The sequence below is a fragment of the Choloepus didactylus genome, chromosome 16 (genome assembly GCF_015220235.1).
Source record: "Choloepus didactylus isolate mChoDid1 chromosome 16, mChoDid1.pri, whole genome shotgun sequence".
NCBI classification, from domain to species: Eukaryota; Metazoa; Chordata; class Mammalia; order Pilosa; family Megalonychidae; genus Choloepus; species Choloepus didactylus.
The window spans coordinates 73,743,830-73,766,491 of record NC_051322.1 but is presented as its reverse complement, the minus strand read 5'-3'; the positions used below and the strand labels follow the sequence as shown (position 1 = coordinate 73,766,491).

Here is a 22,662-nt window from a genome sequence, read left to right as displayed (position 1 = left end):
ATAAAATTCATTGGAATTAACCACAGAAATCTCACTAATTGTGATCAAAAGTTAAGATGTGTTTCCTGTTCTCTATTTTAAAAAACATCTCTAGGTTTAAAGTTTTCATCTTCATCTTTCATCTGTATGATTTTGGTACCAACGTCATAATAAAACCAATATTCTTCTGGAGGTGATTTATTCGATTCCATAAAGAACAGTGGATGGGGTCCTACATGGGTAAAAAACAGCAATAACAATCATTATGTTCACATTTATTATTGTGTTATTATGAAATTATCATGAGGTTTAAATGAGATAAAATATGCAAAGGGTTAGAACTTGATAGGCTATGTTCAGTGTCAGTAATGTCTATTATCATTTACTATAAATCTCATTCAACAGTTCTCAATCTGTACTCCCTGAGTTCCTAAGCATTCTATAAAAATGCCATGATAGGAAAAGGGCTTCAGATCTCTCCAACCCCACTTTTCAATCAAAGTGCCTTATCTCACTTACTTTACACATCAGCATTGAATATAATATTTTCACTTGAAAAAAGGATTCTGTTAATAAGAAGTTTGAAAACAACATTCATAATTCAAGCTTGCCTCTGATACAGGGATTCACACTCCACTAATGACATATGCCTGGAATATCTGTACTTTTCTCTTCAGGGCTGATGGCAGAATTTTATGCATTCAAAGTACTCTTTCCTTCCCACTCCAGATTTTGCATAGGATTTTCTGCAATATGGTATTCCAAGATGAAAATGACTTGGTATTCTTACTATCCTATGCTCTGTAATATCCCTGGTAAATATCAGGCTTTTGTATCCATTTAGCCTAACTCTATGTAAACTACAGTAATACGAATCGGAAATAATCTAGCTCTTTAACTCGGTATGATTTTGAAATTTATCACACTACATAATAATCTCAACTAATTTAGACACAAAAAAGAGATGAACAAACACCTAAGAAAAAGCAAACTAACACACAAATTACCTAAACTCACTCAAGAAGAAATAAAAAAATCTCAACAGAACTATAACAAATAAAAAGACTGAATCAGTAATCAAAAAGCTTCCAACAAAAAGTTCAGGAACAGATAGCTTAGCCAGTGAATCCTACCAACCATTCCAAGAATTAACACCAATCCTTCTCAAGTTTTCAAAAAGAATTGAAGAGGAAGGAGGACTTCTTAACTGATTCTAAGAGGCCAGTATTACACTAATGCCAGACACATGACAAGAAAACTGTAGGCCAATAACCCCTATGAATATAGATGCAAAGGTCTTCAAGAAAATAGTAGCAAACCAAATTCACAAAAACTCAAGGTTAACATGATACTCAACGATAAAAGATTGAACACTTTTCCCATAAGAACATGAAGGAGACAAGGATGCCTGCTTTCATCACTGCTATTCAACACTGTAATGGAAGTTCTAACCAGAACAATTTGGCAAGTAAAAGAAACAAAAGGCAAATCAGACAGGAAGAAGTAAAACTATCTCTATTCAAAGACGGCATGATCCTTTATTTAGCATATTCCGAAGACTCCATAAGAAAATTAGTAGGGCTAATAAATGAATTCAGCAATGTTGCAGGGTACAACTAACACACATGCTGGTTGTTCTACATTCCACCAAGGAATAATCTGAAATGAAAATTAAGAAAACATATTTACAATGGCATCTAAAAGCATCCACTGAGGAATAAATTTAACCAAGGAGGTGAAAGATCTGTACACTGAAAACTACAAAATAATGCTGAAAGAAATTAAAGAAGACCTAAGTAAATGTTCATGATTTGGACAATTTAGTATTATTAAGATGGCAATACTGCCCAAAGTGATCTACAAATTCAACACAATCTTATCAAAATCCCAGCAATCTTTTATGCAAAAATGGAAAAGCTGATCCTCAAATTCGTATGGAAGGGCAAGGGGCTTTGAATAGGCAAAATAATCGTGAAAAAGAACAAAGCTGGAGGACTTACACATCCTAATTTCAAAATTTATTACTATAGTAATCAAAAAAGAGTGGCAGTCTCTGAGTGCCTCTTTGTTGCTCAGATGTGGCCCTTTCTCTGTAACTAAGCCACCGTGGCAGGTGATCTCACTGCCCTCCCCACTACGTGGGACCTGACTCCCAGGGGTGTAAATCTCCCTGGCAATGCAGGATGTGACTCCAGAGGATGAATCTGGACCCGGCATCGTGGGATTGAGAACATCTTCTTGACCAAAAGGAGGATGCAAAATGAGAGATTCCAAATGGAGTCAAGAGGTCACTCTAGTGGACATTCTTACGCACTATATAAATTACACTTTTTAGGTTTTATTGTATTGGAATAGCTAGAAGTTAATACCTGAAACTACCAAACTCCAACCCAGTAGCCTTGACTCTTGAAGATGATTGTATAACAATATAGCTAGCTTACAAGGGGTGACAGTGTGATTGTGAAAACCTTGTGGATTACACTCCCTTTATCCAGTGTATGGATGGATGAGTAGATAAATGGGGACAAAAACTAAAAGAAAAATAGGGTGGGATGGTGGGGATGATTTGGGTGTTCTTTTTTATTTTTATTTTTTTATTCTTTTATTCTGATTCTTTCTGGTATAAGGAAAATGTTCAAAAATAGATTGGGGTGATGAATGCACAACCATATGATAGTATTGTGAACAGCTGATTTTACACCATGGATGACTGTATGGTATGTGAATATATCTCAATAGAAATGAATTTAAAATAAAAAAAAGAGGGTGGCAGTGACCTAAGGATAGGCACATAGCCAGTGAAATAGACTAGAAAGACCATAAATAAATCCTCACATATATGGTCAATTGATTTCAACAAGAGTGCTCGACCATTCAATGGGAAAAGGACCAGCTTTCTAGAAATGGTGCTGGAAAACTGAATTTCCACATGCAAGAGAATTAAGTTGGGCATTTACTTTATATCATATTCAAAAAAATTAACTCAGAATAAATCAAAGACCCAAATTTAAGAGTTAAAACTCTAGAAATCTTAGCAGAAAACAAAGGCGAAAACCTTTATGACCCTGGATTTGGCAATGGTTTCAAATATAACCTCAGAAGTATAAGACGCAAAAGAAAAGAGATAAACCGGACTTCGTCAAAATTAAAAACTTTTGTACATCAAAGAACACTATCAAGACAACTCAGACTGGGAGAAAATATTCACAAATCATATATCTGATAAACAATTGATATCCAGAATATATAAAGAATGCCTACAATACAAGAACCAAAAAACCCAACCTGTCCAATTAAAAAATGGGCCAAGGACTTGAATAGACATTTCTCCAAAGATATACAAATGAAAAATAAGCACGTGAAAAGATCCTCATCATTAGTCATTAGGAAATGAAAAATAAAACTACAGTAGATACAACTTCACACCCACTAGGATAGCTGTTATTAAAAAAAAGGAAAACAAGGGTTGGTGAGGATGGGGAAACTAGAACTTGTGTGCACTGCTGGTAGGAACGTTAAATGATGCAGCTTCTGTGGAAAACAGTTTGAGAGTTTCTGAAAAAGTTAAACATAGAATTATCATATAACCTGGCAATTCCACTCCCAGTTACATACTCAAAAAACTGAAAACAGGGTCTCAAACAAATACTTCATAAGAGCATTATTCACAATAGTCAAAAGTTGGAAACAGCCCAACTGTACATCAACAGATGAGTAGATAAAATATGCAACATTAGACAGCCATTAAAAAAAGAATGAAGTTCCGCTATAACATGAATGAATCTTGAAATTCATTATGCTAAATGAAATAAGGCAAACACAAAAGGACAAATATTGTATGATTCCTTGTTATTTAGACTAGGCAAGACAGAGGAAGAATAGAGGATACTAAGGGCAAAGGGAGAGGAGAATGGAGAGCTATTGCTTAATGGATACAGAGTTTTTGTTTGAGATGTTGAAAAATTCTGTAAATAGAGGTGGTAGTTATACATTGTGACTGTACTTAATGCCACTAAATGGTACAGTTAAAAATGGTAAATTTTATGTTATGTATAATTCACCACAGTAAAAAAATTTAACTATAAAAACTGACCTTCAAATTTCTAGGTCAAACAAGAGGACAGAAATTAACAAATTTATCTCATTAGCAGTGGAAGGTTTCACGTTAATAAAAATAATTAAATTTCATGAGTTAAAAGCCTGGTCTGTTTCCACAGCCTATAAAAACAGGCTTCAGTTCTTAAATTATTAAAATTATGTAAAAGCCAATATTACTTAACAGTTATTCCACACTACAGTTTGACATATTACATTATGAACAGAAGAAAATACATTCAACATACTTTTTCCTTTTCAGGAAGATCCTCGAGTGCTAACTTTCTCTTTTTCTGAGTCCCATCTCCAGTAGAAGGTTCATCTTTTGGAACATTATCAGTATCTATTTTTCTTTTTTTTGTAACACCTTCATCATCACTGGAACCTTTTTCCTCTAAGACAATTTCAGCATCAAGTTTTCTTTGTTTGGTTGGAATGTCTTCCCCACAACTGGAACTTCCCTTTATAAGATCACCTTCAAACTCCATTTTTCTCTTTTTTGGTGTGTCTACTTTGCCAGAGGTAGGAGCATTTTCAGAAGGCCCAGTCACAAAAGCTGTTGTGTTTTCATTAATACTGAACGAAGATTCTGTTTCAGGATTTACTGATGCTTTTGTCTCTTCAAAAGAAATCTTTTCATAGTCATCAGCTTTTGTAGAATTTTCCATATTTGGCTATTTGAATTGATGATAAAATTTCATAAACCAACACTGGAATGACAAAAATTGGATATTATTTGTAAACACTAATGTTGAGACTTTAAGATAATTTTAACAAGAAGTTAAACTTAATTAACTTAAGAAGTTAGCCATTTAATTTCAGTGATCAACTAGGAGTTTTATGAAAATCACATGGTTTAATACCGAAAATGATTTATGTTATGCATGAATATCTGAATATGCTAACGTGGTAATACTAACAGTAATCCCCAAACACTTCTACAATCTTAGCCATAAAAGTCCCTATCGGCATTAAAATTGTCAACAAGATGTGGGGGCATATGAGTAATAGTTCCTTTTCTATTCTAACTTTTAAATTGAATAAGTCATTACTCTAGAGCCTCAGTTCCCAAACTGGGTGCAAAGGTACCCCAGGGCACTGCAACAAACGCCTAGGGGAACGGCAGGATGTTTGAAAAATTTTAAGGGAAACCCAGTGATATTCGACATATGGCAGATATTGAAGCTACTAGCTTCAGGTGTATCACAGTTTCAACTGTGTAAATTGCAATAAGTAGCTCTTGATGTCATTACTTAGTGAAGCTCGTGTTTTACTGACATCATGAGAAAATCCAGATGAAACAAGAAATGAAGGCGGCAGGATCTAATCTGATTTCAAGCCCTGAAAAGTTATACAGTTCCAAACAAATACACATTTCCCACAAGTAAGCATCTGTAGTTATTTAACAATTAAATATTCTTTCTTTTGATTTATGTCACAAAATCAAGACATAAATATTTATTAAATTCTTTGGACTGAACTAACTTAATAAATGAACTGTTAGATATTTCTTTCGGCCTACAAACATGGAAAAAAATTCAGAAACAGTAAGGGTACCCCAATCAGAAAAGGTTTGGGAACCTACACCCAGGACTTGTGAAACCTTATCTTATAATGAGTGCCCAAATTGGGTAGAAAGTGGAGTGGAAATGACTTTGGACTTACAAGTTTCAAGAACTAGCTCTAGAGCTTACTAGCTGAATGACCTTTAAGTTTCCTCAATCTTCTCAGCCCTTTGTATAAAATGGGGGTGGTGGTGGTGGAAAGTAACTATCTGTTGGACAGGAACTGTTATGGTGGCCCATTTATTCACTCATTTAACAAATTTATTGAACTCCTAGGGAGATGCTCAATGAGGCACTGTGTGAACTGTGTCTTTAAAAAAAGTTGTACTCTATATGCCACTACTAAAATGTTTGGCTATATTATTCAAATCAAACGGGGGAGAGCAAAAATCAAAAAGAGCAGTGAGATTCAGCAAACTCAAGATTAGATGTACAGAACCTGAAAGATAGGAGGAGGGGAATGAAAACAAAGGAGCCTTTTGAGATAAGAAAAAGAATAAGAGTTTAAAGAAATAAAGTTACTTAAGGGAATATTTAAGCCAAGTCACTATGATCTGAGTTGGGAAAGGGTTTCAAGTGCAATTAGCTTTCGCTACCCATTGTGTGAAGTGACAAAATATCAAGAGGTGCCAAAACAGGGAGAACTGAATCAGAGAAAAAAAAATTGCCCAGTAATCTGCAGAATAACTACTTAAAATGATTACCTAAACTGACCATCAAATCATCAAATCCCTATCATCTCCTCTGCTACGTATTTCCTAAAAAGGATATTAATACTGTTTTTAAATTCAAATAAAGAAGTCTGATGCACCTTCTTTAGCTGATGATCCTAACCTAAGTATTGGGATTTAAATGAGTGTCAACTTTATTTACATAGGCCACTATTTCCACAGTTGAGATGTCACAAAAAACATAACCAATTCCGTCAGAATAAATGAGACACCATGCCAAACAACCGCAGAAATTGTTAGGAATGTTTAAAATTGAGCGTCAAAGTGGAATAAGGACAAACCTTCAAAAGGAAAAGAACTGTCCCTCAGAATCCTCAACACGCTGAGAGTAAAAAGAGAGTCTAATGACAACGGATTGCATTAAATGACCTAACAGGCATTTCGATATGGCGTTCCAGTCACCTCCAAGGCAATGCTCGTCTCTCATTTCAGTTTCTCAGAGAACGACTTAATAGGGCGCCAGGGCCGCAAGGCTTAACCTCAAACAGGTAAAGTCTAACCTTCGGACCAGCCAGCCTGACGGGGCCGACTCAGGGGCCCACAGGACACAACAAAGGAGGTGAGGGAATTCTTCGGGAAAGTTCACCTCTCCCGTCACCTGCGAGGCCTTAGGCCTCTTCCTGAACATTCTGCTCAAGTTTCCCAACCGCCGCTCAAGAGACAAGCACTTATTTGCACCCAACACTCCCTCCCCAGCCCACCCCTCAGCGCGGCTCTGGTGGGCAAGTTAATGCAACTCTCGGTACTTCTCCCACCCGCGATACCTCCGTCTTAAGTCGCATCTGCGCCATCGACACCCCTTCCATTTTGTGTCCGGATGAGAGCACGACTAACCCCTCAAGTCAGGTACTTAGGGCAATGGGCCAAGGCTAAACGAGTCAGGCCAGAGTCGACCTGCCCCTGCTACCTCCTCACCGGCGGCGGAGGAGCTAAAGACAAAGGAAAAAGAAGGGCCGGAGATCCAGCCGCCACACTCACCAACACCACCATCCACAATCCTGTTTGCGGAAACTCCGAACCCACGCCGCGGCGGCCTTATTACGTCACTTCCGGGGAGCGGGCAGCCACGTGACGTCGCTCCCGGCAGGGAGTGGAACGTAGAGCCAGGCCTGAGAACTTGAACTACATGTCCCATGGTGCCGCTCGCCCCGACCTACGTGTCCCGTGGTGCCTAGCGGTGCTCCCGGGAGGGAGTGCAAAGCAGTGCCAACCTGCGCCCCTGGACTACACGTCCCGTGGTGCCGCCGGGGCATGCTCAGCTGCAGCGCGGCGGGCGCGGGGCGGTCGCTGCGTGGGGCCGGTGGGCGCGGCCGGCGGAGTGGGGTGTGCGAGGCGAGCGTGCGCCGAGTCCGCGGGCTGTCGGTCCCGGCCCGAAGCGGCCCGGTCCCGGCAGGAGGCGGGAGGTAGAACCTGCTGAGCGACGCGCCTGTGCACTGAGGAGCCGTCGTTCGGCCTGCGCGGCGGGGAGCGCGGCTCCAGGTCTGCTCAGGTAGCCGGGCGGGCCCAGGCCTCCGAGGGGCGGCGGGTAGGGTTCAAGGGTCACCTTCGGCCCCACGTGGGGGCAGGATGGGGCGAAAAGGAGGAGCCTGTCAACGGCCTGGCCGCCTGGTCGCGAGCCCGGCGGTCCCGGGAGGTCACCCCGCGCCCGGCTCTCGGGCCAGTGCCCTTGGGACTGCTTTCCAGCTTCCGGACCTGTCACCCTTCACTCCGTGCTCTTCTCTTCCTCCCAAAAGGTCAACGGCCTGAAGCCCTTGCCCCAGGAGTGGTTTTAAAAATGAGCAGCAGATTACTTCCTCCTGGGGACTGGCAAGTCATTCCCTACCGCGGTACTTGGGAAGCCATGACCACGTGTCAGCCAGGAGAAAGGGGCCGGCGGTATCGACTCTTGTGAAACGCCTAAGGGTGTTATGCTCTATGTCGCTCCGGGGTGGTTGGGGAGGTGGGGCGGGATACGCCTATTTGCCCATCTCCCCACATTTCTACTGGAGAGTTTTGAAAAACTTGGTACTCTACTGAAAAACTAATGAAAGATCCTTGGTTCAGGGCTTTCAACCCAGGATTTTGGTCAAAACTGTATCTGTGGATTAAGATTCATGTATGTGCTTATTAACGTTGTTATGTCTCAGTATCTCCTCGCCGGATGTAAAAACGTAATTAGATTTACAATCCTTCTGGAATTATTCTTTAACAAAATCGATCCCTTTAAAAGCGGCTTCCTTTACCAGCCCGCCTTCTTATGAATAGGTCCAGTTATATGAATGAGTAGACAGCTTTAGGGAACGCAGGATTTGCAGCTGTACTTGGCAATCTAGTCATTTCTAGATTGTGGTCATTAACTTTTCTAGGGTTGTTTGAACGAAGGATGCAGCCCTTTTTTTCAAGCAGTTTTATTGAGATCTAGTCACATACCATAACAGTCCATCCAAAGTGTACAATCACTGGCTTTTACTATAATCACAGAGTTATGCATTCATCGCCACAATCAATATTAGAACATTTTCATTATTCCAAGAAGAAAAACCATGTACCCCTTAGGAGTCATCGCCCAGCCCTACATAACCACTAATCCAATTCTGTCTCTGATTTATTTATGTTTACCTTGTATACAAATGGAATCATACCATATATAATATTTTGTGTCTGGTTTCTTTCACTTAGCATAATGCTTTTTTTCTTAAGAGAAATTACAGGTTTACATAAAAAGTACAACGCTCCCATATGCCTCCCTATTGTTGACACTTAGCATTGCTGTCTTACAGTTATTGAAGCTTTGTTAGTTTGTTACAGTTGTTGAAAGAATATTAAAATACTTACTGTTAACTATATAGTCCACAGTTTTCATTAAGTATATTTTTTCCCATATACCATTTATTATTGACACCTTGGAATAGTGACACACATTTGTTCTAGTTTATGAAAGAACGTTCTTGCATTTGTACAATTAGCCACAGTCATCGTCCACAACAGAATTTACCGTGTTATACAGTCCCATGTTTTAGTCTCTAGTTTTTCTTCTAGTGACATACATGACCCAAAAACTTCCCCTTTCAACCACATTTACATGCATAATTCAACACTGTAATTGCACTCATAATGTGCTACCATCACCTCTATTTCCAAACATTTACAATCAACCCAATTAGAAATTCTGCACAAATTAAGCATCAGCTCTGCATTCTCTACCCTCATTGTATCCACTGATAACCTATATTCTAGATTCTAATCTTATGAGCTTGCTTCTTTTAATTAGTTCATATCAGTGAGATCATACAATTTTTGTCTTTTTGTGTCTGGCTTATTTCACTCAGTATGATGTCCTCCAGGTTTATCTATATTGTCGCATCCATCAGGACTTCATTCCTTCTTATGGATGAATAATAGTCTAACGTATGTATATGCCTCATATTGTTTATCCATTCGTCAGTTGATAGACACTTGGGTTGTTTCTGTCTTTTGGCAATTGTGAATAATGCCACTAGGAACATTGGTGTGTAAATGTCTGTTTGAGCTCCTGCTTTCAGTTCTTCTGGGTATATACTGAGTAGCAGGATTGCCAGATTTTATTGTTGAGTTGTAGTGGCCCGTTTTTAACAAACTTGATGAGCTACCAATTTCAGAAGACTGCTTGTATTTTTTACGAGGTGCAGTGAGCTAGGTTGAGAATTAACTTCAGTTATGAATATTGACAACTGCAAAGGTATGGGTCCTAGAGATTGGAGATATTTACATATCAGGCATTCGAACTAAGCAATTATATAGGGTATGGGTGCTGGTGTTGGTGTGGTGCTGATGCTAAAATTTCATAAGATAATTGCTGTTCTAGTTTTAGGGAAAATGAATCTAATTGTAACCTAAAAATATTTCTTAACAGATCAAAAGCCTTTTAACCATGTTTGCATACAAACCCCAAGTTAAACTGATGTCTTACCTGGGTATATGGAGATTATGTTTGGTAGTTTTTATAAAACCTAACTGGACATCATGTAAATTCAGTCAAGAATAGAAGAAAAGCTTTTGAAGGGAGTAGTAATGAAAGGAATAAATGGGCCAGATAAAAATGTTTAACGAGTTACCCATGGTTTTATTTTTCCCCATTATTGCCCTTATAACCTCAGGTTTCTTGGAAATTGGATTACAGTAGTAATAGCTAGTACTTTAGTGCCTCCCTTGTGCCAGGGTCTTTTATTTGTTTTCTTACATAATTCAGTGGAGTAGTTATGGTGAGTATTTTTGTTTTAGCCGTAAGGATTGAGTAACTTGGCCAAGGTCATGCAGCTAGTAAGCAGTGGAACCGTGATGTGGGACCCAGGCAGTCTGGCTCCAGAGACAACGCTCTAGGCCATGAATGAAACAGTGCCTGTTAGGAGGCCAGACTAAGGAATGGAAATTGCCTGGCACGAGTAGATTTTCAGAAAATGTTTTGGTGCATCTTAATGCTTCGGTTATTGTGTTTAGAGAGGAAATAGCTGGAGAAGGATGTTACCTCTGCAAGAATGTGAGCTCTGCCAAGACTGGGATCATCATTTTTTTCAATGATTTGTTCCGGGCCCTTGACTGGCCCTTGAATGGTGCCTGGCTCATTGAATGAATGAATCTCTGGAAAAAGAGGAAAAAAAAAAAAACCATGTCTTGGTTACAGGATTTATTTCAACCCATTTATAAGATTTTTTTTCTGGACTGTTTTAATTACTCTGCCTACTACTTGCCCAGCCTATTCTCCTGGTTTGGATGATACTTTTGTCAGTGGGAGATAATGAGTTTCCAGGGCAAAATTCAGGTGAGCAGTAGATTCCATAGCTACCTTCCTTTTTTTAAGTCATTAGTTTTCAAAGTGAGAACCCTCTCAGAGGTTTAATTTTTAATAGGTGATTTCTGTTTTAGGGTTGAAAATCACATTTTTGAAACATAAACATTGTTTCTTAAATGTAGCTGCAATGTTATGGCTTCCTCCAAAAGATAGTGTTCCGTGGAGGCAGGAAAGAGAGATGTCTGTGGAATGTTTGCTCCTCCAAAGCAGTCCACTCACCAAAAGTGTGTCCCTACCAAAACTTTGCGCTCTTTTTGGAGCAAGTAAAATATTCTTGTTTAAAAGGATTTTCCTGCAGTTGAAAGTAAGCTTTGGTTGAGGAAGCTGTAAAAGTTTCTGTGTTTTAGGAATGTAGAATATCAAGTATTTTGAACTTTTTCTCTGAGAAATGATGACTCTTGATTAGTGGTTAAGGGCACAGACAGCTCCCATGCCATGCACTCAAATCCAGGTTCCACCTCCTGGATGGTGTTCTTGGAGCGTCTGTGTAGTTTCCTTGTAGAGAGTCATCCTCTGGAATAAATGAGATGATTTAGCACACTGTCATGCAGCCAGCCTTTTGTCACTGTTTAGCTTCTCTTATGACAACTGGAACTGCTACTGTAATATCATGTGAAGCCATTAGACAGCTTCAACCATATCTCTTATTGTGACTCTAGAACTTTATGTCTAGATATAGCTGAAAACATCGAGCGATTTTCCTGAGTTCATGTAAAACAGAATAGCAGTTTGAAATTGTGAAAAGTCTCAGAGGGATTAACATTCTGCATGCTTTCAGACTGAGTTTCTTTGGGCTGGGAATTAGGAGTGGTAGCCGCAGTCCACATCTTCTGGTGGCAAGAGGGTATCTGGACCGTAAGCATACGCAGCAGTAGCTGGAAAAAGAGACATCAGAAGCCAGGAAGGGATGCTCCTGGCGAAGCCATCCGCAGGTGGGAGGCGTAGATCTGTTAGAACTTCACATAAACAAAGGTGGTTTATAAGGCAACCTTAGATTCCCCATATTTATTTACTTGGAAATTGCCTTTGTAGCATCTTGGACTTAATAAATTGTGATGGTTTCTTTTTTAAAATAAGTGTGATATTTTCTTTGGTGTCCTTGATTTTTAACGTATGCCTGGGTTGTGATAGCCCTTCCTTGCCATTTAAAATATTGTAATTCTTAATATGTTTCTAGTTTCTGAGTGGGTTTCGTGGGTCACTTGTTAAAATCAGAGGACTTAGGTAAACAATGTTGGACTTGAGATCCAGTGTCTATGCCCCATGGCTGTTAGAGATAACGTTAAGAAAAAAAATATGCTTGTGTGGCACACCTAATAAAGCAGAGCTATGTCAAATTCTAAATACAATTTTTTTATAAGATGTATATGAAAATTGAACCCAGTAATACAATAGCTCTTGATTGCAACATGGCTTCTGGTGCTCTGATGATCAAATCATATTTTCCAAAGCATAACTACATACAGTAAACACTGATAAAACTAGTTAAGCCAAGAAGGAGGTTACTAGCGTTTTCTCCAAAGCCAGACTGAAATGGAGTCTATTGTAATTCATTAGGTGTAAAATAAATATAGTTTCTCATATGTACTTTTTGGGGTGGGTGTGTGTGTGTGTGTGTGTGTGTGTGTGTGTATCTTTTCTTTATTCCTGCTCTGTGGGTCTGTTTTTAGTGAATTAGCTACAACAGATTTGCATGGTAAGAGATAGAATAGAAGTGAAATTCATGTTTTGGCCCTCAACTCTAAATTTTCAGGAAAGAGGTACAATTTATACACATGAGGCAGTTTGTGATGATGTGGAAAGTGTACTGGATTAGCAGAAGATCTGGGTTCTTTTCCATTTTCTGCCAGTGATTAGCTATATGAGCAGGAACCAGTTACAAAGTATTATTCATGTGTAAGCAGGGAAGATTGTACTAAGGGAGCGCTTTCCTTCAAAATTCTAACAGTCTATGGTTCTAATGTAAAAATCAATCAGTCAATCCCTGCTGTAAACATCAGAACGGGCTCCAGACTGTCCAAGCCCCTCAGGACAAGATGAGTGTCCTCGATGTGTGGCTGGCCTTCAGGCGGCCCAGGAGCTGCCGGGCTTTCTCCTGCATGAGGAGCTGGTCCCTGGTGCCCCCACAGGCCACCGTCTTCCAGGCGCGGGTCATCTGCAGGGGGACAGGGATGGGAGGCAAGAGGGTCATTATCCAGGCAAGGAGAATGTGCTTTCAGCAGAACCCTGGTGATCCTGGCCAGGTCACATCTCTCCCACTTTCCCTCTAGAAGCTAGAGGTCTTCCTGCGTGGCCCTGGAGAAGTCGCTCCCCCTCTCTGGGCCTGCTTCCTGAACGGTAAGGTGAGGAGACTAGGCCAGGTGACATGGCAGGGAGAGCTACAGCCAAGCAGGCTGGTGGAGCGAACAGAGAAGGGCTCATACCTTCAGACACAGGGTTGAGAGCAGCCCAGGGCCAGCCCTGCCCTCAAGGACAGTCATGCATCAAGCAAATCACATACAGAGATAAAGGCTTAATTACAAATGGGACCTTTGCCCTAAAAGAGGAACTTGTCAGGAGAATGAAAATAACCCTTAATCATGCAGTGGTTGGGAGGATTTCCTTCCTATAGGAGAGTAGGCTTGTGTTTTCTACTGCCACATAAAAAATTACCACAAACTCTGTGACTTACAGTAACACATTCATCATCTCACAGTTTTCAGGCATTGCAAGTCCAGGCACGGCCTGCCTGGTTCACAGTCCTGGTGGCACAAGGCAGCAGGCAAGATGCAGCCAGACTGTTCATCTGGAGGCTTCACTAGGGAAGAATCTGCATCCAAATTAGTTTCCTTGTGGCTATAGGAACAAATTTATTTCCCCAGCTTCTTGTTGGCTGAAGGCTGTCCTTAGGCACTGGAGACATCTCTGCTCTGTGGTCCTGTCCTCAGGCTATGTGATTCTTCAAGGCCAGCAGGAGATTCCAGTCTGCTAGGATGGAGTCTTAGATAATATAATATAATTATGGGAGTGACAGTCAGTCCACCATCCTTTCGGCCTTCTGCTGTTTAGAAGCAAGTCACAGGCTCCACCCCCACTCCAGGGAAGGAAGAACACAAGAGCCAGGCTCATTGGGTTTCTCCTTAGGGTGTGTGCTTGTTTTCCAGTGAATGGAGCCTTGGAGATAAACCGAAGCCTCTCCTGATATACCCAAGCCTCTCCCTTAATTCCTTTTCTTTTGTCCCCGGGAAAGCTTGGCTTTCCTTCCCATTGGAGTGTTGTGGTAAGTACCTTTTTGTGTTTTGGTGTGGCAATAAGGTAATGCAGTAGTAGCCAGAAAGATATCATTCTTGCCTAGCCCGATCTACTGCAGCTCTGCATTGGCCCCAGATATTTAATACTTGACTAGGAAAGATTAGCTCTTATAAGCTAAAATGTCATGTGTTCTGCACGAGTATTTCCCTCCTAGGACTCGTTTGGAGGTGAGATAGTATTCCTGAGCTGCATGACTAGGTACACCATCATATTGGCATCTCACTGTAACCAAGACTTTAAGCACATTCCATGTATGTTTACCCTTAGCTTTCTACGTACTTGTGTGTGTTTTGGTCATATTCTGTAATATTTGTCTTTACTGAGGAAGGGTATTAAATTTTTTAAATGTAGTCCCATAAAGAAGGACCTCCATAGACTTGTGGGCTTTGCTTTAGATATCCTGAATGAAGCCCAGGAATGGTAAGTTCTAAGAAAGCTCCCTAGATGATTCCGATTTTGAGTCAGGTTTAGGAATCGCTGCCTTAGATACTTTGTTCACTTTAAAACTTTCTTGAGGATTCAGAAATAAAAGACATTGTTCCTAACCTCAGGGAGCTTCTAGACTAGTGAATGAAAGAGACTGGTAAACAAATACAGTATGATAAATATTGCGATCAGTGTGTTTAAGAATCCCCATTCGTACATTGAGGAGATGTGTTTAGTTCAGCATTGGAATAATGGGGAGGGAATCCAAGAATAACTTCACCAACAGTATTGGATTTTAACTAAGTCTTTTAGGAGTTTGGTCCAGAGAGGTCCATGGGGAGAGTGTCTAGACACAGAACAATAAATAGGGAGGCTGGGAGGTTTGAAATTGTTGTGTTCTGTATGCCTGAAAAGTAGAAGGTTTGTGGGAGTTGGAAAGGGTTTTGTATGTAATGCTGTAGTATAATAAAGATCTTGTCTAGTCTTAGTTCCCCGTTCCTGGGAGATCACTAAATATTTGGAATTGCCCACAATAAGAGGGTCTTTTGTTGTTCCTCGGGGGCCAACAGCCAAACCTGAATTGTTTATGCGAATGAGAGGACTCAGGGAAGGGGCTTTGAGCCATATCCCATCAGCCCAACCTCCAGGGAGGAAAGAGAGCCTGGTGATTGACTTCAACCACTGGGTTTTGATTCAGTCGATCCATGTTGTGTAGTAAGACTCCAGTAAAAACTCTGGACCCCTGGAGGTCAGGGTGCTCTGTGATCGATAATATACATCGATATGCTGGGAGGGTGATGTGTTCTGACTTCACGTGGGGAGGACACAAAACTATAATCATAAATATAGCCCTTTCCTGGGTTCTGTGAATTATTCTGGCAAGTTGAATGAACCTGGGGTGGGGGTGGGAATGCCAGAACTGGTAGCCAGTTGATCAGAAGTGAGAATGGCTTGGGAACTCCTGAACCTACGACTAGTGTCTGAAATGATGACCTTGCCCTTAACCTGTTAAATCTTCCGTAGTTCCAGGTAGAGTCATGCATTGTCCTTTGTGTTGGAAAGTATTGAAGAAGCAAATGCAAGTTGTTTATACTGTCTCTGTGAGTAGAAGAAAAGTGAAGGGACCTATATCAAATGTGTGGGTTGGCCTATGGCAAGGACAGTTCATCCTAAGTGGGGAGGGAAGCAGGTGTGGAAGGGTTGCTGGATGTGGGGTGGAAACCTGTAGGAATTGATTGTTTTTTTTCTCAGTTAAAAGGGAGCAAGGTGTCAGTTGGCAGTGAGAAGAGAAAGGAGGCTTTTGGGCTCTGGGAGGAAAGAAGGTATGAAATAGAGTAGGAAAGTGAATGGATTAGGGAGGTTATTAGAGTAAATTTAAGACAAGATCGGTCAGCACTTAATCCAGCCCAGTACAGATTTCAGGTGGCAGACTGGATTCGGACAGGGCTGGGGTTTAGCCAAACTAGAATGATGCAGGCAGAGAGCAGCAAGGGAGTTGGGGGTGTACGAGCAAGAGCCATTGCAAAGATAGACTGTTAAATCCGAGCTAGCTGGGGAAGAAAGTGAGGTCATGAGGCAGGTAAGGGAGGTGAAAAGATATTAGGGTGAATGCTTTGGAGATCAGCAATAGGGAAGGAGTTTGGGGGTACCAGAAGAGGTGAGATAGAAATGTGGGTAGAGGTTGGTGGTTAGCAGCAGGATGCTTAAAACTGAGATCGTGAAGGAGGTGCAGTAACTGCTAAGAACAAGCGAGAGGGATGAACTTTGTGTGGCAGAAGGCTGAGGGGTTTTTGTTGCATAAGGAGGTTGAGTATCGGTGGGAGGGGGTGAGGAATGAAATCTCCAATTAGGGTTCATTCAGATAATTTTTTTCACACATTCTTATCAACATGAACTATAAAGACACAGCAGTATTAGCACCTTCCAGCTTTCTGCAAAGCACGGTTCATAGTTTGGAGAATTGTCTGAACCTGTCAAAACAGCTTCCTTGTTCGTACCAACTTTAGTACCTCAGACACACCAGCCACATTTCAAGGGTTCAGTAGATTGGACAAGGCAGATATGGAACATTTTAATCATTTTGGAAAGGTCTGTTGAACAGAACTGCTCTAAACTGTTTAATGGAAAGTCCTGTGTAAGCATTTAGTCATACTAGAAACTAGGTTAGCACCCACTGTTCTAGGTGAGGAACAGATTCCTGTAATGCCCACAGTACATTACATGATCTGAAATTTAGCCAAATTGGGAAGTAACAAGGGATTCATAAAGAGATGATACAATTATGTTTGATACCACTCAGGATTTACAAATATCAGACCTTTTTAAAAAATCAATCTTGCTTTTTATTTTTTCCATTAAGGAAGTACAGATTATTATCTTTAATCCTCATCCAAGTAATTCTACATGCAACTTTGGTGATTGACCTTGAAGTTTAAATTATGGGAAATTTTGTAATGTGAATAACTGTGTGGTGGTAACACAGCCATAATAATGATTCTCACCACATAAGGAGAGTAACTTTGGTTTGTCATCCCAAAAGAGTATGCTAAACTTTTGAGGGAATGTAAGTGAGTATGTATTAAGACAATCAAAAATATGCTTGATGGAGTCATATGTCTCTACTACTCTGAGCCTTGACCTACCTAACTAGAGTTAGGACTAGGTGATTGTTATATTAAGTGCCTTAAAATATTCTATTCCTAGGAATCTCTTAAAAACATAAAGATTCAGAAAAAAATTATATATGAGGATATCATTTATAGTAGCATTAAAATTAGAAGGCAACTAAATTTCTGAGTAGGAGAATGATTAAATTGGATGTAGGGTTTTCATAAAATGAACTTTTTTTTTATCCAACTGTTGATTTTGTGATTGCTTAATGGTATAGGTAAATGTGCATGAACTAATGCTAAAGAATATAAAATTACCTATAATACAGAAAGCAGTAATCTAGAATCTAAATTAAGTTCATGCAGTTTAATCTTCAACTAGTTCCTTTGTACAAATTCAATGACTAAAGAAGATTAAACAGTCTGGTAGTTGTTTGGAACCAGTTTCTCTATGGGTAATCAGTTTCAGAGGCCACTAAATTCACGTTATTCTTCTTGTTGCAAGTACTTTCCTGAAAGCACTACTTTTATCACATTACTCCCCTACTCAAAATCTTCAGTGCCTCTTTACAGGCATTCCTTGGAGACATTGCGAGCTCGGTTCCGACCACTGCGAAAAAGCTAGTCACAGGAATTTTTTGGTTTTCCAGTGCATATAAAAGTTAGATTTATATAACAATGTAGTCCATTAAGTGTGCAATAGCATTATGTCTTTTAAAAAAAAAAAAAAAAAGATGTACAGACCTTAATTAAAATTCCAACAGGTTGTTGGAAAAATGGTGCCAATAGACTAGCTCAGTGCAGACTTGCCACAAACCTTTAATTTGTAAAGAAAATGCAGTATCTGTGAAATGCAGTAAAACAAGGTGTGCCTGTACCTGGGAATTCATAAGTCCATACAGTTCCATAAGTCCTTTTCTTTCTAATCTAGAATTCCAAGCTCATCTGTCATGTCCATGAAAGGACCCTTGTTTACAGTTTGACACTTTGTGCCTTTCCCCTCACCATATCTACCTTAACCTAAAATGGCCTTCCATCTTTCCCTCCATTATTCCTAAGACTATCTTTCAAACACATCCAGGCTGGCCTTCAGTTGACCACTTCAGCTCTCCACTAGCCTTTTCTTCTTTTGTCTGTCTAATATGCTTATAAAGTTGTAACACTTGTATTTACTCAGGCATTTACCTTGTCATGTCTAAATTGTAAACTACTTGAATGCAGTGATCATATACACTAACTTGTCTTGGAAGCCAAAAAAGTTACAGCTGAGTCTAAATGTCCCGTCTATGGTGGTTGGTCAATAAAACCCCTTGGTTGTTTTGTAATGGTTGGGTATATTCTAGGTACTCTGAAGGTACAAAACACAGTACTCGGTTCATACTCCTCAAGGAGTTGCTGAGAAAACTAAGAGAGAAGCTTCCTGGAGAAATGTTGGCCAAGTGGTTTGCAACTCAACAAACATTTCGTTGTACTTCCCTGCTACTGCCCAGCAAGCAAGGGGCAGGCTCTGGGGGCAGGAGCTGGAGGGACTGGAAGAGTCACTTCGCTTTAACCATGGCCGTAGGGAAGATGCAGAGCCACTGCCTTTCTCCTCAGACACCATCTGCTTCTGCCTGCCTCCTCACCCAGGTGCCACTTCAGGTACACTACAGGTGTGTTGGAGTTGATTCAGAGGTTTAAATATACTCAAGATTACAGAAACACGTGGCAATTTAGGCATCACTGTGGATTTTACTTAGTTTAAGAAGACTAGGTTGTACTCTTACAGGGGCTAAAAATAGAGGAAATGATCCATGATAACTTGAGCCAAAAGACCAAAAAGGGTGATAGTGGCAGAATCTCAAATCTTATCCCAGGTATGAAATTAGGTTATGTTGCTGTTCTCCATTAACAGACATTCCAGGCTTAACTTACATCAGGCAAAAAGGGCAAATCCGTAGTTGTGTTTTAAGGAAAGAAGCTTTGTTAGAACTGTCTAGTTTAAACTTAATTGTGTGTAGAGATTAGAGTGTCACTAAGTCATTTCTTCAAGATCTGAGCATCTTAGCTGCTCATATCTCTGGGGTTTATACAGGCATACCTCATTGTGTTGCACATTGCCCTATTGCATTTTGCAGATATTCCATTTTTTATAAATTGAAAGTTTATGGCAACCTTGCATCGAGCAAGTCTTATCAGGCACCATTGTTCCAACAGCATGTGGTCACTTCGTGTCTCTGTGTCACATTTTAATTGAAGTATGTTTTTAGACACAATGCTGTTGTACACTTACTTGACTACAGTGTAGTGTAAACAAAATTTGTATATACACTGGGAAACCAAAAAATTTGTGTGACTTGCTTTTATGTGATATTTGCTTTATTCCCGAGGCTTGGAACCAAACCTGCAGTATCTTCAAAGTATGCATATAACAGTGAAAGATAGAACTGGGCTTGATCAAAGCCAGATGCTTCAAGTTTGCACCCTGTGAGCTGGCCCTGTGTGGCCCAAGTCCAAACCCACTGTGTGTGTTCTCTGGTGAGCTAATGACCACCAGCCTCTCTATGCCACAGCTCTCATATTTTTAAGTTTTTAATTTTGATTCATTTCTCCATCAGTGGAAGTAATGTCTCAGGAAAGGTATGTGGGCAGTATTTTAGGGGATTTTGCATTTCTGAGAATGTATTTCTCTTGTCTTTACATGAATGACACGTTGGCTTTTATCAATCATAGATTACAAGCTTTTCTCCAAATTTTGCAGGTATTACTCGATTGTTTTCTAGCTTTTAAGAAAGCAGAAAAGTTTTAAGACCAGCATGATTTTCCTGTCTATAAAGACAGCCTGTTTTTTTGTTTGTTTGTTTGTTTTATATTTGTTTTACGGTTGTTATCCTTATCTTGGTAAGGTACAGAACAGTGTTTTATTGCCTAACTATATGCAAAAGTTTCCCCAAATGTATTCCTTATGTAAATATCACTTGTATAGGATAATTCCCAGTCCTATCCTAGGTAGAGAAACCTGAAATGGTTTCATTTCAGGGTGCAAAACTTCTCTTCTAATTATTGGCTGGTTCCTGACTTTCTCCTAAGATTTTTTAAGTTTTCAAGTTAAAGCTTAGATTAAAATGTAAACGCTCCCATGTCAGGGGCGTAGGGTCCCATTTTGCCATCATAAAAGCACAGAAAGAGTAGAAGGGAACCTGTTTTTTTTCCTTCCTGTATTCTAATAGGATATATTTCTTATTATTTAAACAAGTTCATGTAAGAAACTTTATTTTGCCTAAAACATATTGAAACTATTGTTTTTGCCATCTCAGGATTTTTTTCACCATACTTTTGTTTAGATTTTTCTAATTTCATTTTTGGAAACAAAGAACTCTTGAATCTTTAGCATGCCTCTCCACAGTGCTGATTCCATAAGACTTGGTGAATAACTGGAGGAAGAAGCTAAGGGAATAGGAATATTCTTATGTGACTTTCCTATAGTTTTTTTGGGGCTCCAAAGGCAGCACATACTTGCAGAGTGGGAGGAGAAGCTGTTAATGAACACTAGATGGGATCTTTTGTGTTTCAGATGTTGGAAAGAACGCCATACCTAAAAGAGAATAAGGCTCACACGATTGTGGAGGAGAAAAGAATTTATTCCCAATCTTGCAAGAACGGACGCACAGCCAAAAACCTGGCAGGCCCACCGAACAACAGAACACAGCAATATTTATATCCTAGGCCTAACATACAAGTCCCTCCCCTGTTTCTCCATTGGCTGGATACTCCAGAGGATACAGCCTATCCGAGAGAGCTAACTAGCCTGCCTTTGGGATTTTAAATTGTACAGCCTATCCAAGAGAGCTAACTAGTCTGCCTTTGGGAAGGAGCTAGTGCGAACTCTGGGTTTATGTCAGGGGTCCTCTCCTTCCCTTTAACCTTGGAGCCTGTTTGAACCAGTCTTGTCTAGTTTCCATTTTTCCTACTCCATGTTGCCTTTATATGAAAGCTAAACTTAACCCTTTTTTACACATACACCTATTGAACAATCTTAAGTGGTGAAGTCCTAGTCTAGTTTGATATATGGATGTTGGAAGGCAGATGTTGGAAGCCATTTTTTTAGGTACTTGGAATGCAGCACTGAACCAAACAGAAAAAAAACCTCTCTCCTTGGGGGTCTATAAATAATAAACACAAGAAGTAAGTTGTGTAGGATGCTAGATTGTAAATGCTATGAGAAAAAAAAAGCAAATAGAGGAAGGTTAAAGAAAATGGGGGTGCAGGGGAGGGAAGGGCTGGAAGGGGTTGCAGTTTTAAATAGGAGGGTCCAGGGAGGCCCCATGGAGAAGGAGATGTGAAGACAAAGACTTGTAGGAGGCGAAGTAGTTAGCCTTGCAGGTATCTGGGTTATGACTATATGCCAAGCAGAGGGAACACCTAGTGCAAAATTCTTTAAAAAACAAATGTTGGCATTGCAAGAGCTGCACGGAGGCTGGTGTGACAGGAGCAGACTGAGCAAGAAGACTGAGCAGGCAGTGGGGTCAAAGAGGAAAGGGAGCAGAGCATGTAGGCCAGGAAGGTGATTGTAAGTGGGGGGCTCTTACTCTGAGAGAAGTCTGAGGAAAGAGATGAGCTGACTTCCTTTGTTCATTTTATCCTTAGCTGAAAGTCAAGTTTGAGAGGCGTGTAGCAATGTGGCGAGGTGGGCTAGGAGAGGCAGCTGGTGGGGCTAGGGTCCGTGCTGAGAGCCTTCCTGGGACGCGACAATGGCCCTCTCCATGTTTGCACTCATAATTCAAGTACTGTGCTATAGAATTTAGGGGAGATAAAGACTTTAGAGCAAAACCAGGAGACAGAGCCGTTAGACTGGAAGGAAAAGGGGTAGGTCAGGAATAGCCTTCAAGAACTGGCAGAAACAGCTTTCCAAACGCTCCAGAAGAGTTAAAAAAAATTGCAGTAACAGGGTGAGCACCAAATCAAGAAAATACCCAATGAAAAGTGGTAGGAGAATGGGGTGCACTGCTGGCCCTCGTCGGCACGGTGCAGAGCCACCCTCGTCCCAGGGCCTGGTCCCAGTTCCGGAGGGAGCAGAGTAACCTTGTGCACATCTGGGAGCATGTGTGTCTGGCCCAGTCCCACTGGAGGTGGCCCGAGGGACCTGCTGTCCCAGAACTTGCCCTTAGTGTAGAAGGCTG

The 22,662-nt window shown here is 40.5% G+C and overlaps 2 protein-coding genes across 7 annotated transcripts in view; one reads left to right on the top strand and one right to left on the bottom strand.

Annotated features, from left to right (window-relative positions):
• RNMT (RNA guanine-7 methyltransferase) overlaps nt 1-7,396 on the bottom strand; it is a 40,068-nt gene extending 32,672 nt beyond the window's left edge. For 3 of the 4 annotated variants that reach the window (XR_005212181.1, XR_005212182.1, XM_037805725.1), the window contains exons 1-2: nt 7,349-7,396; nt 4,323-4,784 (exon numbers count right to left, since the gene is read on the bottom strand). Coding sequence is in view for 2 of the 4 variants with exons in the window: in XM_037805725.1 (XP_037661653.1) it covers nt 4,323-4,742 (420 nt within the window). In the remaining 2 variants the exon portion in view is untranslated. Of the gene's footprint in view, nt 1-4,322; nt 4,785-7,134; nt 7,296-7,348 lie in introns of those variants that run through there. The other variant, XM_037805726.1, reaches the window with a different exon arrangement.
• A 251-nt stretch (nt 7,397-7,647) lies between these two features.
• Nucleotides 7,648-22,662, top strand: part of FAM210A (family with sequence similarity 210 member A) — a 47,001-nt gene continuing 31,986 nt past the window's right edge. Inside the window, exon 1 of one of the 3 annotated variants that reach the window (XM_037806139.1) lies at nt 7,648-7,849. The gene's annotated coding sequence lies outside the window, so the exon portion shown is untranslated. Of the gene's footprint in view, nt 7,860-7,917; nt 8,104-22,662 lie in introns of those variants that run through there. The other 2 variants (XM_037806138.1, XM_037806140.1) reach the window with 2 other exon arrangements.